Here is a 14,013-nt window from a genome sequence, read left to right as displayed (position 1 = left end):
TCCTTCTTCTTCTTGTAGTTTCAAGGCAGGGATCTGAGTTGCTGGGAAGCTTTCCCATATTTATCTCTGCTTCTGTGCTGACAAGCTTTAGGGGGTCACACCTTACAATGGGGTGCAGGGTGCCAGCCTCCTCCAAAGTGTGGCATAGTCTTGACTCAGAAAACACTATTGTTCAAAATCTGAAATGGAGAAACTCTCTCCTAGAGGTTCAGATCTGGATAAGCCAACCCACTGCTATGACTAAGTTTCCCTAACACTCCACTTCCAGCCCCTATGCTAATTCAATTGCTTATGCTCCTATCAGGAATGGGGTGCAGGATGTGGAGGTGAGCCTTTGTCCTATCCTAACTGCTATTCCCACTTTGAAGACCAGTTTGGCTACTCTACCCCTATCCTGCCTATTGCTCTGCAGCTGTAGATCCCCTCCAACCAGATGTCCTTTGTCTTTAAGCAGGCCTCTTCACAACTAATTGAACAAGTTAAATACCTTCGGTAATGCATAATCTGGAAGAGACAATATCTGGACGCAGATTCCTTTTCTTTGAATTGCCAAGCCATCACATTGGATCCAGAAGATTTTTGTGAAAGTAGTACCCCTGCAAGCCGGTAGGTGGCGTCAAATGGCTCCGCACAGCAGCATAAGCGTTGCCCATGCTGTGACGTCCACATCACCTATAGGTGCAACCTTGGCACGCTGATGTCAGTTACTTTATACTACTTTCGAGGCCAGGAGCACTGAGCTATACGTCCACTGACACTGGAGCTTCTAAACTAGAGTCCTGGAAGGGATCAGCCCTGACCCTAGAAACTTGCCCGCAGAGCGGGGAGGAGGGGTGAGTTGGTAAAGAATCTGCAGATAGATATTGTCTGTAGCAGATAATGCGTTACCAATGGTAAGTTACTTGTTCATCTGATACAGACATAAAGCCGCATAGTCCTTACCTTTGAATTCCAACCCAAGCAATACCATCCCCGGTGGACGCTGCTGACAAATTCTAAACTAAGACATCCTGCAGGAACGAACATGCAAAGTGCCGATCCCTGCGGACCTGACTGCTCAGGCAGTAGCGTTTGGTAAAAGTGTGTAGGAATGTCCACATTACGGCCTGGCAGAATGCCACAGACTGGGACTACACATGCTAATGCAGTGGTTGGAGCTTGAGCCCTGGTGGAAGGAGCCCTTAAGCCCCCAGGGGGCTGCTCCTTGACCAGTGCATAGAAGATTTTAATACAGAGAACTACCCAGCATGAAATAGTTCATTTCTGTACCACCAGACCCTTCTTCGTTAAAAAATACCCCACGAACAGTTGGTTGTTCACCTGTAACTCTTGTGTGTGGTCCTGGTAGAATGACAACGCTCTTTTTGGGTCCAGACAGTGGAGCCGCTCCTCTTCGTTTGAGGGATGTGGAGGTGCGTAGAAATTGGGCAAGTTGATGGATTGGCCCACATGGAAAGGTGTTTCCAATTTCAGCAGGAAAGAGGCCCTAGAGTGAAGCACTAGTTTGTCTGGAAAAACAGGCAGAAATCGAAGCTTGTATGATAAAGTTTGCAGCTCACTCATCCTCCGGGCAGATGTGATTGCCATTAAAAAGGCAGTCTTGATGATGAGCAGCCGAAGGGGACAATTATGAATAGGCTCAAAAGGAGCATACATTAAGAAAGTGAGAGCCAAATTAAGGTCCCACTGAGGTATCATGAAAGGAGAGATGGGAAACGTATGTACAGGACTCTTGAGAAACTAATTCGCAATATGGGACTTAATTAAGGAGGGTTGGTCAGGCAGCTGCAAAAAGGCAGACAGAGCAGAATGATAACTCTTTAGAATGCCCAGAGCAGAGCCCTGCTGGGCAAGGGTAAGAATAAAAATAAGAATATCAGTAAGGGAAGCAGAAAGAGGGTTGATAGTCTTCTCTGTACAATTTCCTACAAATTTGGTCCACTGGTCGGTCTACACCATCTTGGTAGAGGGCCGCCTGGCTGGCAAGAGAACATTGCAGACTTGGGGAGAAAGGTCAAAAGCTGTCAACTGTTGCTGCTCAAATTCCACTCAAGAAAGCGTAGAGTTGAGAGGTTTGGGTGGGGGACCCTACCCTGCTGCAGCAACAGAAGACCTTCACGAAGGGGCTGCCTGGTCGAAGGAGCAGTGTTCATGATGAGAAGCTCGGAATATCAGACTCTCCGTGTCCAGTCCGAAGCCACAAGGTTAACTTGGGCCCAGTCATTCCTGATCTTCCTGAGAGCTCTGGGCAGAAGTGGTAAGGGTGTTGGGCATTCAGGAGATCTGAGTTCCGCTTGAGATAAAAAGCATTTCAGAGCAAGAGCCGCCTTGGAAACTGCAGCGTTCAAAACTGCTGACATTTCGCATTCTCGGCAAAGGCAGAAAGATATAACCAAGGCTCACCCCACTGCTCAATGAGACCTTGCGCAACCTCCAGGGGGAGATGCCATTTATAATCCACTAAAAATTGATAGCTAAGTTTGTCCGCTCTAGTATTCAGGAAACCTGCCAAGTGTTGAACCACCAGGGGTATGGCCTGCTGTTCCAGCTATTTCCAGATATGCAGGGTCTCTTGGCAAAGAGTCTAAGACCCCATCCCGCCCTGTTTTTTGCAGTACCACATGGCAGTGGTATTGTCTGTGCACACCTTCACTAGCCTTCCCTGGATGGAGGATAGAAAAGCTTTCAATTCCAGTCGAATCACTTGGAGCTCCAACATGCTTATGTGGAGTCCAGAGTCTGACAGAAAACAGAGTCCTCTGATCTCCACCTCACCCAGATGACCATCCCATCCCAGAAATGTCACATTGGCACTTCTGTGAGATTTGTTTGGGGAAGGGAGAGAAGTCTGCCCCTGACCTAATCACAGCTCATCAGCCACTACTGCTGGTCTTTTGACCTGCCTCCGAGATATGGATCATGTCGGAGAGATTCCCCTGGTGCTTTGCCCACTGGAACTTCAGGTCCCACTGCAAAGCCTGCATATGCTATAGGAAGCTGGCTCCATATATACTATACCAAAGTAAGGTACAGTGTGCACAGAGTACAGTGGATCCCCAGAGGCTTTATAGAGGCTAAAGTAGATAATACTAATGTTCTCTCTGTGGTAATGTGGGCAAGCAGTGGGTATATCAGAGGGCTGTGTTAAGCATTTGTTGTACACATACAGGAAAGACATTATTACACACACTCAATGACAAAGTCCGAGACCAATTGTTTGTAAAGATTTTACTTTTTGTATATTTATTTTATAGAACCAAATATACTTTGTTGCAGTAAAATAAGCTTTGCAATATCATTGTTTTTCAATACCAAAGAGGACACAGTGCATTTTTCAATCAATATAATGTTATCCTATGGAAGGAAACAAATCAGCAATTTGCAGGAAAGTAAACGATTTACAATTTTAAGCTTTTGGATCAAGAATCAGTACCAGGCAAGATTCAGGTATGTAACAAAACTGCACCACCAGTGGCACTGGGGTGGTAGGATGCGGAGGTCAAACTCGGGGCCTAGCGCCATTTTTATCCAGTGGAGAAAGGGGGCAATCAAAGTGGTACTACTTACAGGTATGTAGCACAGTTTTGGAATCCCAGTCTCCGGGGGTTAAGGCAAGCACAGGGAGGAGACACAAAGCAGCACCAAATGAACACCCTCAGTGGTACAGGGGCACCCGGGTGCAGAGTGTCAACACAGCGATGTGTGCCCGATGCAAACCGATGGGGAATCTCGAATTGTGAAAAAAGCTGCAGTCTCAGGCCAGGAGGCTGATAGATGGAAACATACAGCTGCACACGTATGCTGGGATGTGCCAGAGAGCCAGAACACAATCGGTAGATCTCGCCAAGGCCCTGGGGCTCTGGGTGCAGGGGTGTCCTTTGCCGTTGGAAGTCAGCTTACCAATGCGGTGGCGGTTGGGGGGGTGTCGTGCAGAGGCTGCAGGCATCTATGTGGAGACCCTCAGGGGTCAACCCAAGAGGAACTCTTGCTCAGGATCCCTGGGGAACCTTTTCTGGACCGGCGGGCATCTAGGACTCGGGCCGTGGGCTTCGGGTGGAGAGGTTGTCGACTTTGCGGTTCCAAACGCAGAGCACTAGAAGATTTTCTTCTGAGCATATCCACAGTCCACTGAAGATTACGAGTTATTTTAGAAAATGGGCAGTCCTCCCAGGGTTCTGGAAGTTGCTGGTTGCGAGACAAGTTGCTCTACTGTAGCAGGGTATTGAGGGCTGCAGACAGGCCTGTAGGGCTGGGGCCAAGACAGTTAGTGTCTTCAGTCTTTGCTGCTGCACAGCTCTTCTTTGTTCTCTTCTTAATAGGTCATCAGAAATCTGAGGATTAAGGTTCAAGGGGGCCCCTAAATACGCAATTTAGGGGTTTTACAGGGGTTAGGAGATAGTAGCCAATGGGCTACTTACCTTTAGGGTGCCTACATCCTTTGTATGTCCGCTCCATCTAGGGAGGAGCCATACCCCTAACACTATTGGCTGAAATCCTCCAAAACAACATGGAGGATTTTCAAATGAGGGGGTCCTTCAGCAAGGGCATCTTAGGGGTGGACCTGGCTTAGAGGGGACACACCTACCTTCTTTCATAATTTTTCAATCAACCTTGCCTCGAGAAGTGGGGCTTGGTCAATGGGCTGGCATTTCCACTAGCTGGAGAGGCCCTGGTCAACATAACAAAGGACAGGAAGGCTTTGAGGCTCACCACCTTTCTATGCTGTTTCTGCCTGGGGGTAGGTGTGAAGCACCTCCACCCAGAGCGGGCTTTGTTTCTGACCCACGAGAGCAAAAGGCTCCCATCTCAGGGGTCAGAAACAAGTCAAGAGGTGGCAGGATGGTGCAGACCACCCAGGAACACACTAGTGGCTTGGTAGGTTTTCAGGAGGCACCTCTGAGGTGCCCTCTGAGTGGATGTATTAATGAATCTAGCACCGGCATCAGTGTGGGCTTATTAATCTGAGATGTTTGGAACTAAACATCTTGAAGTTCGTTGAAGCCATCAAGGAGCTGTGGAACTCGTATTGACAACCTCCCAGCCCATGTACTCAGTATGGCTTTACCGTGCAATTTTAATGGCTAAGAATGGACTTAGAAACTACAGGGCTCATCCAGTTATGCAGTCACAGGAGGTATGGTGTACCCAACTATGGCCTTTTGTTAGGGTGACTTACCTATGCTTATTGCAGTGCTGGTAGACCTGGCACACAGGGATAAATGCTAGGTCGATACTTTTATCGGGGTCAAAACGCGCAGGCTGCAGTGGCAGTGTGCATGTGTTTGATGAGGGGACTGACACCAAGGGCAACTCAAGATTTAGGACCTAAGATGCCCTCTTCATCATGATAGAATAAAATGCTCCCTGCTGCATAGCCACAGTAGGGGAAGAAAGGATACCAGATGGTGCAGCTCCGTGCCAGATTCATGGATATAAATGGGAGTGGGAGCTAGTGGACTCCAGTGGGTACCGATGGCATCGAGTGCATCAGGGTCAGGGGTGGCATTGAGGGATAACACTGTGGCACGGGCATTTGCCAGTATGGGCCCATCAAAGCTAAAGACCAAAGCTGCTGGCACAGAACCTGATGAGACCCCCTCTGACACCGTGGGGCCTGAAGATGCACCTGAGGGGTCGGACCACTCACATACGCATCTCATGGCCTCAGAAAATTCTCTTACTTGAGATGGGGTCGCTCCAACTCCTGAAAGTGATAGGAGATCTGAGTCGGCCCAGGCAACGCTCCCAGAAAAGCATACCTCGAACAACAATGCTTCTTCGTCGCTGAAACACACTTCAACTTCTTGTGTTTCTTGTGCTTCTTCCCCAAATGTCCAAATAACCTGTAGTGGGAGGTAGAAGACTAGGGGCTCCTGATGTGGTTCGGCGACCTCCCTCTCGATCGGGACTGAGACCCCCGAGAAGTAGCATGCCGTGGTGTCGCCTGCTGGGCCACTTGCCGCTTCAGCCTCAGCTCAAAGCCTTCGGTGAAGACAATCAGCTCAAAGCATTCGGAGTAGCCGCTTGCAGCTTCAGCTCAAAGCCATCGGTGCCACGGCTAGGCAGTCCGAGCATGACTTGGAGACGCGGTCGCATTTGAGACACCACAGACACATGAAGTGTGGGTCTGGAACCGACATGGCGCAATAAGAGGCGCCACACGGTTTAAAAATGGTCTTTCTCAAATACATTCCCTCGACACACCAGGAGGAATAATGCCTCGTAAAAGAATTCGACAAAATATAAAAAAAAGTCTATCAAAAAGAGACAAAGGGTTCTGCCCACGTTGAATCTTCGCACCGCAAACTGTACTTAAAGAGCTAATGTACATCAGATTTCACTGCATCAGTGGCCATGGTCTATCCTAGTGTAGTTAGTTTGCCAAAATCATGCAGGTAAATTAACATCGCACATGCAGGTACCTGTGATGGTGTCACCGGAAGAGGTATTTCTGAAACGTGTACCGACGTTATGGGAAATTCCGTGTTGTATTAAGGAGTCTTCTTTGGACATTAGATACACACGATACACATGGATTGGTAACAGATGCAGAGAACATATATCTGAAACTGGGGCATGCGGGAGGCAATCTAGCAGCTGGGCTCAGCCATTAGTTTTCTTAACTCTATGTCAGTGCTTTAAATGGGCAAATACTGTCTGGTACTGGGTACCTGCACTTCTTTATTTGAACAGGACAGTACCTTCACTTCTCAGTACTGATGCAATACATTTCATGGGAGGGCACCAGCACTAGCCAGGAGCAAACACGTACTGTGGATAGTGAGTACCTGCACTTCTATAGTCCAGTTTAAAGCACTGTGCTATGTTTCTGCCAGATGTGGAGACTCTTTCTTTATTAGGTGTCAGCTAAGGACGGACGCAGGCAAATGTACAGAAAGAGTGAGTTTGGCCTCTGCCTCTGGCCCTCTCTTCATAAGCACTAGCTGCATATGGACACGTAACATGTGTCATGCACTCTAAGATGGCTTGCACATGGATGAGAAATCACAGATTGTGGTACAGTGAAAACATGAATTTGAAGGAAGGTTTATTGAGGTAATTCCTCAGGTAAATAAGGTATTCCAATTTTCCAACTTCTGGATTGAGAACCCCACTTATCACCAACTCTAGAACTTTTATATAACCCCCTTACAACAAATGAATAACTAAACATATTAAGATATAGCTTGCCTTAAGACATCCAATAGGGACCTTTCTTATAATGTCAAGAAGTTGTTTTAGATCTAAATTTGCTTGATTAGAATTGAGTAAATGGGATTATTTTTAGAACTCATCACATTATGGCAGGTAGTCACAAAAGGTGCGGTTTCTCTAACTCACAAGATAATTTAACCTGCTGCTTGTGGTTATTTAGATTTAAAACACCTTTATAATGTCCCTAGAACTTAGCCTTTTTGAACATGTCTACCTGTCCTACAAGAGACCGTAGATGCATTTAGTCATAACATAACAAAGCTGCACAAAACAAGTTCTTAAAGGTCCATTCCCTGATTACGGCTCTACGGTAGAAGAAAGGGCGAGCCTGTTCCCAGAACTCACTGGACAAGAAGTGTTCCTAGGGGCGTGAACAGAACGATCTGGGGTAGTCCACGTGCAGGTACTTCAGCACTGGCGGGGACTGCACGGTGAGCTTTAACATATCCTTTGGATGTGCTACTGTTTGGGGACTCTGCGTCGGATACGATATCTGTTGAATCGTTAACAACGAGAGAAGATATAGGTACCTCTGTGGGTTTACTCTGAATCCAGGCGTGACCGTTAAAGGTCGCAAACACTATTGGTCCTTACCACGATCATTTTAGTGAAATAACGCAATATAGCAGCAGAATTTAGATCTTTCTTTCCCTCTTCCACGTCACGTGTACTCCTTTTGTCAATATATCCCGAAACCAGGTAGAAAAGTGCAAATATCTATTAACCACTATTCAAATTCTGGACAGAAAAGAGAATGTGTTTTTAAAAGAATCTATGTTCATCAGTTCACAGTGATCTAGAATGGTATAATATGCATGACGACCCACATTGTGGCATTTACCTCACAATTATAAGAAACCCAAGTGACTGCGACGTAGTTGCCACAGTATGTGCACTGTACCTGATTTCTTCATTGATTGCGTCTAGTTGCTCTTGCAGCATCATTGCCAGAGTCTGGGCGTCCGAGTGTCCGCTGGGAGAAATCATGTCAACTGAGCCGAAGACAGTATCGCGTTCATCATCATCGTCAATGTCTGACAGCTCGGGATCACTGTCAAAGTGGACCACGGAGGCGAGGGCACTGGTAGGTGGAGTCGGGTCCCAGTCCTATGTGGGCAGAACCATAAATAGGAATATTTGAAAGCGATGTTCCTTCCTTCGCAGACCTCATATAAATACATCACTCATTCTTTCGAACATCGAACTAAATTATGACCATCTAATGAGAATTCTCTCTTCGAGCACAAACTTACTAGCCCATAAATTCACACTAACTTTATAACTGTATTTGTATTTAAATTGTTCATTTTTACAGATTAGAATATCAATCTTTATATACATAGAGAATATAAAGAATTAAAAATTGTCCACTGAAATGGTAAGATTTGGCACAGCATGCTGAGCTCCGCAGAGGAACGCGAGCGTTCAATTGAAATCCATAAACAGCTTTGATTTTTTGAGCCAGTGGGGTGAGAGAAAACTGCTCCTTGTTCCCCTAAACTCTAGCACAGCAGTTCTCAACCTGTGGTTGGGGGCCCATAGGGGTCTGTAATACCTACTCAAGGGAGACCTTGACTCCTTAGAAAATTAAACACAAATTACTGAAAAATAAAGTGTATACAATTAAAAAGTAAAATGTCAGTCGAATAATGTAAAAAGTTTGGTAAATGGGAATGAACTTGAAATTGGAGGTTAAAATATTGGGCCGCATTACGATGTCGGTCGGAAAGGTGCCAAACGATATTCGGTTTGTCTGAATCAATGTCGGAACCCATGTTTCCGACCGACTCTGAAACATTTCCGACTGGCCCGATTACAATAAAAGACAAGTGTTCGGTCTTTCTGACTCGGTTCATAGCGGCATTTGGAGAAACCAAGTCAGTCGGAGCCGACTCAAACAGCTCTATGCACAGCATTTCCGACCGAGCTATTATGATGCCGGATTCGGACAGCCTTTCCAACTCGGTTCATCTGACATGGAACTGCTGTTGGAAGCCAACTTCCCGCTTCACCCTGAGGCCTCCGTTTGGGGCCCATGGGTCCCCTCTTTCCAACAAGGCATGGTGAGGCCGGCACCATGGGGTACCTGCCACAGGGTGCAAAGTTTTCGGCCATCACCCCTGTTTTCAATGGGAGTCTGTGATGTTGGTCGGAACACAGGCTCCCATTGTAGTCAATGGGAGTCCCACCGAACGGTGTTCGGAGGCATCGTAATCAGTCGGTTGGTCTCTGTAAATCCGAGGCAGTCGGAAACGATTCCGACAAGGAGTCGGTCGGATTGCTTTCCGACAGACATCGTAATGAGGCCCTAAACTGGTATGTAGAGATGTATTTGTGGGAGCAGTGCAAGTGCATTAAAAGGAATATAGTATAGATGAGGGGTGGCCTAAAATTAATTTGAAAAAGCTCTAACCTTCCAATTTAAATGAACATTTATTTTTTTATATTTACTTATGAATTATAAATAACCTTTTTTATAATTTGTGTACTTGTTTGATAGATACCTGTTGCAGTATTTTTGTGTGTTATTTTGTGGTTAACATCATTAACATTGCTTAGGCCGGTGTCACCAGCTTCTAGTAATGACTCAGTGGGGGCTCCTGGGTTCAATAGCGATTCAGTGGGCTCCCAGGGTTCCAGTAATGATTAACTTGGGCCAAAACAATCAAAAGGTTAAGATTTTTCTTCATGCTTTTTATCCTTTGTAGGTTTTTTGTTAACATTTTTGTACCTGTGTGGTAGTGGGTAGATCTGTTCCACCATTTGCTTACATGTGCATGTGAATGAATGGTAACCAGACCTCCATGAGCTGTCAGCTGCACCTTGATCAAAATTACATCCACTCTTTCTGAACTATACGCTTACCTTGGACCTTTGTGTATCTGAGAGAATGGCTCCCTCACCTATGTGAATGATACCGCACCTTGTTATCTGTTGCATTTCAAAATACTAAAATATGTGAATTCCCACCCATTATTACAAAAACCTGTCACCCTGTACAATAATTGAGGGACTGGTGCCTTTCAGTATTCTGTGAGCTGATATATGCATGACACGGGAAACATCCTTTACAACGCAACTTTTACAACGCAAACCATTACAACGCATTGTGCTGGGGGGCGCTCTAGGATAGGGAATAGGTTAAATTTACTATCGAACACCTTCCCTACTATCCACGGGGACTGGATTTGGAATAGTAAATTAAACTATTCACTATCCAGCGCCCCAAAGCACTATGCGTTGTAAAGGCATGCGTTGTAAAAACAGCGTTGTAAAGGCATGCGTGGTAAAAGCATGCATTGTAATGTCATACATCCGCATGACACACCATTATTTAAATTATACATCTCCCCTAGCAACCCTTGTATTAATACGTGCACCATGTCCCATTATGTGAGTGATAAATGTCCTCCAGAACTTTTCCAACTGACATGCGCACTCTGTCCCAAGTATTGGCGGCACACGTCCCAGCCCACTGGACACTGGGTATATATGCATTGTGTCCCAATTTTATCAGTGAAACGCGCAACACCCATTGGGCTCACCGGGCTTCAGCCCCCCCCCCCCCGTCGTCTTCTTCAGCCCGGGCTAATTGACACGCACTGAAATGACTGCGCATCGGAGCTGAGAATGTCATTTTTATTGATGCTTTCTGAGAGGCCCAGCAGCCCGAGCCAGCCAGCCTCTGAACAGTTTCAGGGAACCCCCAGCCCCCACCTCTTGCTTTCCTTTACTGGCGCCGAGGTGATATCCTTGCCTGAAGGCAGGGATTTCACCTAAGCACTTGATGGGTTCAGCATGGGGTGGGAGTGGGAAGATGCACACAGCAGGGGGGAAAGGGACGGCCAGTGCAGGTGATGCTTTTCCTTTGTAAAGGAATTTCTGCTGGTGTCATAGCCCAGGGTTTGCTGTCTGTGCACTTGTATGGATGTGTATTCCATACAAGTGCACAGACATCAAACCCTGGGCTATGACGCCAGCAGGAATTAATTTACAAAGGAAAAGCTTCACCTGCACTGTACATCCCTTTCCCCCTGCTGTCCTTGCACTTGTAGGGAATTCACATCCACAGCGCAGCTCACCAGACAAATGATGAACAGGGCCATGGATCTTTCTCTAAAGAGGAGAGTCCCCTCCGAATATGTATATGTAGTGTAAGTTTGTACTGTTCATTTTTTGGGGTGCTAGTGGGTAATTTTAGGGTTCAGGGTGGGTTACGGATTGGGGTGCCAGGGGGTAATTGTAGGGTTCTGAGTGGGTATGGGTTTTAGGGTTCCAGGGATAATTTTAGGGTTCAGGGTAGTAATGGGTTTTGGTGTGCCAGGGGGCAGTTTTAGGGTTCAGGACGGGTATGGGAGCCAGGAGGGTAATTTAGGGGTTCAGGGTGGGTGTGGGTTTTGGGGTGCCAGGGGTAATTTTAGGCTTCAGGGTGGGTATGGGTTTTGGGGAACCAGGGGTAATATTAGGGTTCAGCGTGGGTATGGGTTTTGGGGTACCAGGGGTAATTTTAGGGTTCAGGGTGGGTATGGATTTTGGGGGGCAAGGGTGTAATTTTAGGGTTCTGGGGGTAATTTTGGGGGTCAGAGTGGTAATGGGTTTTAGGGTGCCAGGTGTAATTTTAGGGTTTAGGGAGGGCATGGGTTTTGGGGTTCCAGGGATAATTTTAGGGTTCAGGGTGGGTATGGGAATTGGGGTGCCAGGGGGTAATTTTACGGTTTAGGGTGGTAATGGGTTTTAGGGGGCCATGGGGTTGTTAGGGTTCAGGGCGGGTATGGGTTTTAGGGTGTGAGGGGGTGGAAATTTTTGAGTTTAGGGTGGGTGTGGTTTTCGGGTGTCAGGGGGCAATTTTAGGGTTCACGGTGGGTATGGGTTTTGGGGTGCCAGGTGGTAATTTTAAGGTTTAGGGTGGTTAGGGGTTTTGGGGTGCTATGGAGTTCATTTTAGGGTTCAGGGTGGGTATGGGTTTTCGGGTGTCAGGGGGGCAATTTTAGGATTCAGGGTGGGTATGGGTTTTGGGGTGCCATGGGGTTCATTTTAGGGTTCAGTGCGGGTATGGGTTTTAGGGTGTGAGGGGGGGACATTTTAGGTTTCAGGGTGGGTGTGGGTTTTCGAGTGTCAGGGGAGCAGGGGGGCAGTTTTAGGGTTCAGGGTGGGTATGGGTTTTGGGGTGCCAGGGGAGAATTTAATGCTCAGCATGGGTATGGGTTTTAGGGTGCCAGGGGTAATTTTAAGGTTCAGTGTGGGTATGGGTTTTGGGGGCAAGGGTGTAATTTTAGGGATCAGCGCGGGTATGAGTTTTGGGGCTCCAAGGGGGTGATTTTAGGGTCCAGAGTGGTAATGGGTTTTGGGGTGCCAGGGGATAATTTTAGGGTTCAGGGTGGGTATGGGTTTTGGGGTGCGGGGGGGGGTAATTTTGGGGTTCAGGGTGGTAATGGATTTAAGGGGGCAAGGGTGTAACTTTAGGGATCAGTGCGGGTATGGGTTTTGGGGTGCCAGAGGTAATTTTAGGGTTCAGGGTGGGTATGGGTTTTGGGGGGTAAGGGTGTAATTTTAGGGATCAGCGTGGGTTTGGGGTTCTAGGGGGATGATTTCAGGGTGGTAATGGGTTTTGGGGTGCAAGGGGGTAATTTTAGGGTTGCATGTTTTCTCCGCTTGACCTGAGCATTAATAGATCCTGATTATCTGACATTTTAGCCCCGCCCCATTGATTAACATTAGTCACGCCCCTTCATTTGCCATGTTAGCCCCCCCCGAAATTAAGACCTAGTTGTGCCCCTGGTCAGCCCCCACCGGTTGAGTAAATAACTGGCCTTCCCACACTGTTAAAACAAGTGTCTGCTCTCAAAACCCACAAGACTCCTCATCCCTACAAGACATCTTTTCCTGTACAGTGGCATGCAATGGTTCTCACATCATCTTGAACATTCAAAACACCCTTCTCCACAAAGACACTTCATCCCTCTTCATCACTTAGGAAAGCTGATCCATCAGCAAAAAGACCGCGCTCATGGCTGATCACTTTCCTTCTGACACTCCCTGACACATTTCACTTAGGCCCAGGCAAAAGTTTCATTACACCAACATAATATTTTGTATTTTCCAGCATTTCGTGTTATGCTTGTTACATACAATGCCTGAAGTTACCCCATTACTGCTGGTCATGTATTTAAAAAAAAAAACGATTGCATAAAAATTCTATTGCATGAGCATGGGAATAATGCGAATGACCAGAACACAAGTAGTTATCGTACATTGCACTTGTATCTTTGTGCTACTTTTTTTAGCGCATAATAAATACATCCTCACATCCAAATTGTACACATGGAGGCATTTTGCACGTATGTATAGCACTAAATGCTCGATTTCCATTTCATGTAATTTCGAATACGTTCTCTGAAATATCTCGTAATTATTCATAAAACAAATGTGCAAAAAAAGCAGAGGATAACAGCAGAAATTGTATCAGAAGTAGGTTAAGTAATGTCACGTAGTAATAACATCTTGTAAATACATGCATACATCTGATAACTTGCATTTAGTGCTGCACCTGCCTTCAGGATAGTAAGCGACTTCAGTCATTGATTGCATTTATACTGCCATGGACTTTGAACCAGCGACCTGGCAGCCAAATGGAAATTACTCAAATTGTGCACACCTCTAGTCCCACCACCATCCCTGAAGCATGGATCAACATGATGCAGCTATTATAAGCAGTATTCAGATTGACCCCATTACATTACTACTTCTTTTGCACTCATCCCATAAACATGGAGGAGTTCGGCTCCTCCTCAAATATTG

The 14,013-nt window shown here is 46.5% G+C and overlaps 1 protein-coding gene across 1 annotated transcript in view; it reads right to left on the bottom strand.

The window, feature by feature from the left end:
- Positions 1-14,013, bottom strand: part of PPFIA4 (PPFI scaffold protein A4) — a 1,997,086-nt gene that overhangs the window by 861,476 nt on the left and 1,121,597 nt on the right. The window contains exon 19 of the mRNA XM_078644121.1: positions 8,117-8,322. Within this exon, the coding sequence (XP_078500247.1) occupies positions 8,117-8,322 (206 nt within the window). The remainder of the gene's footprint in view (positions 1-8,116; positions 8,323-14,013) is intronic.

Source organism: Lissotriton helveticus, chromosome 5_1 (assembly GCF_964261635.1).
Source record: "Lissotriton helveticus chromosome 5_1, aLisHel1.1, whole genome shotgun sequence".
Classification (NCBI taxonomy): domain Eukaryota; kingdom Metazoa; phylum Chordata; class Amphibia; order Caudata; family Salamandridae; genus Lissotriton; species Lissotriton helveticus.
This window is presented reverse-complemented; position numbering and strand designations above follow the sequence as displayed.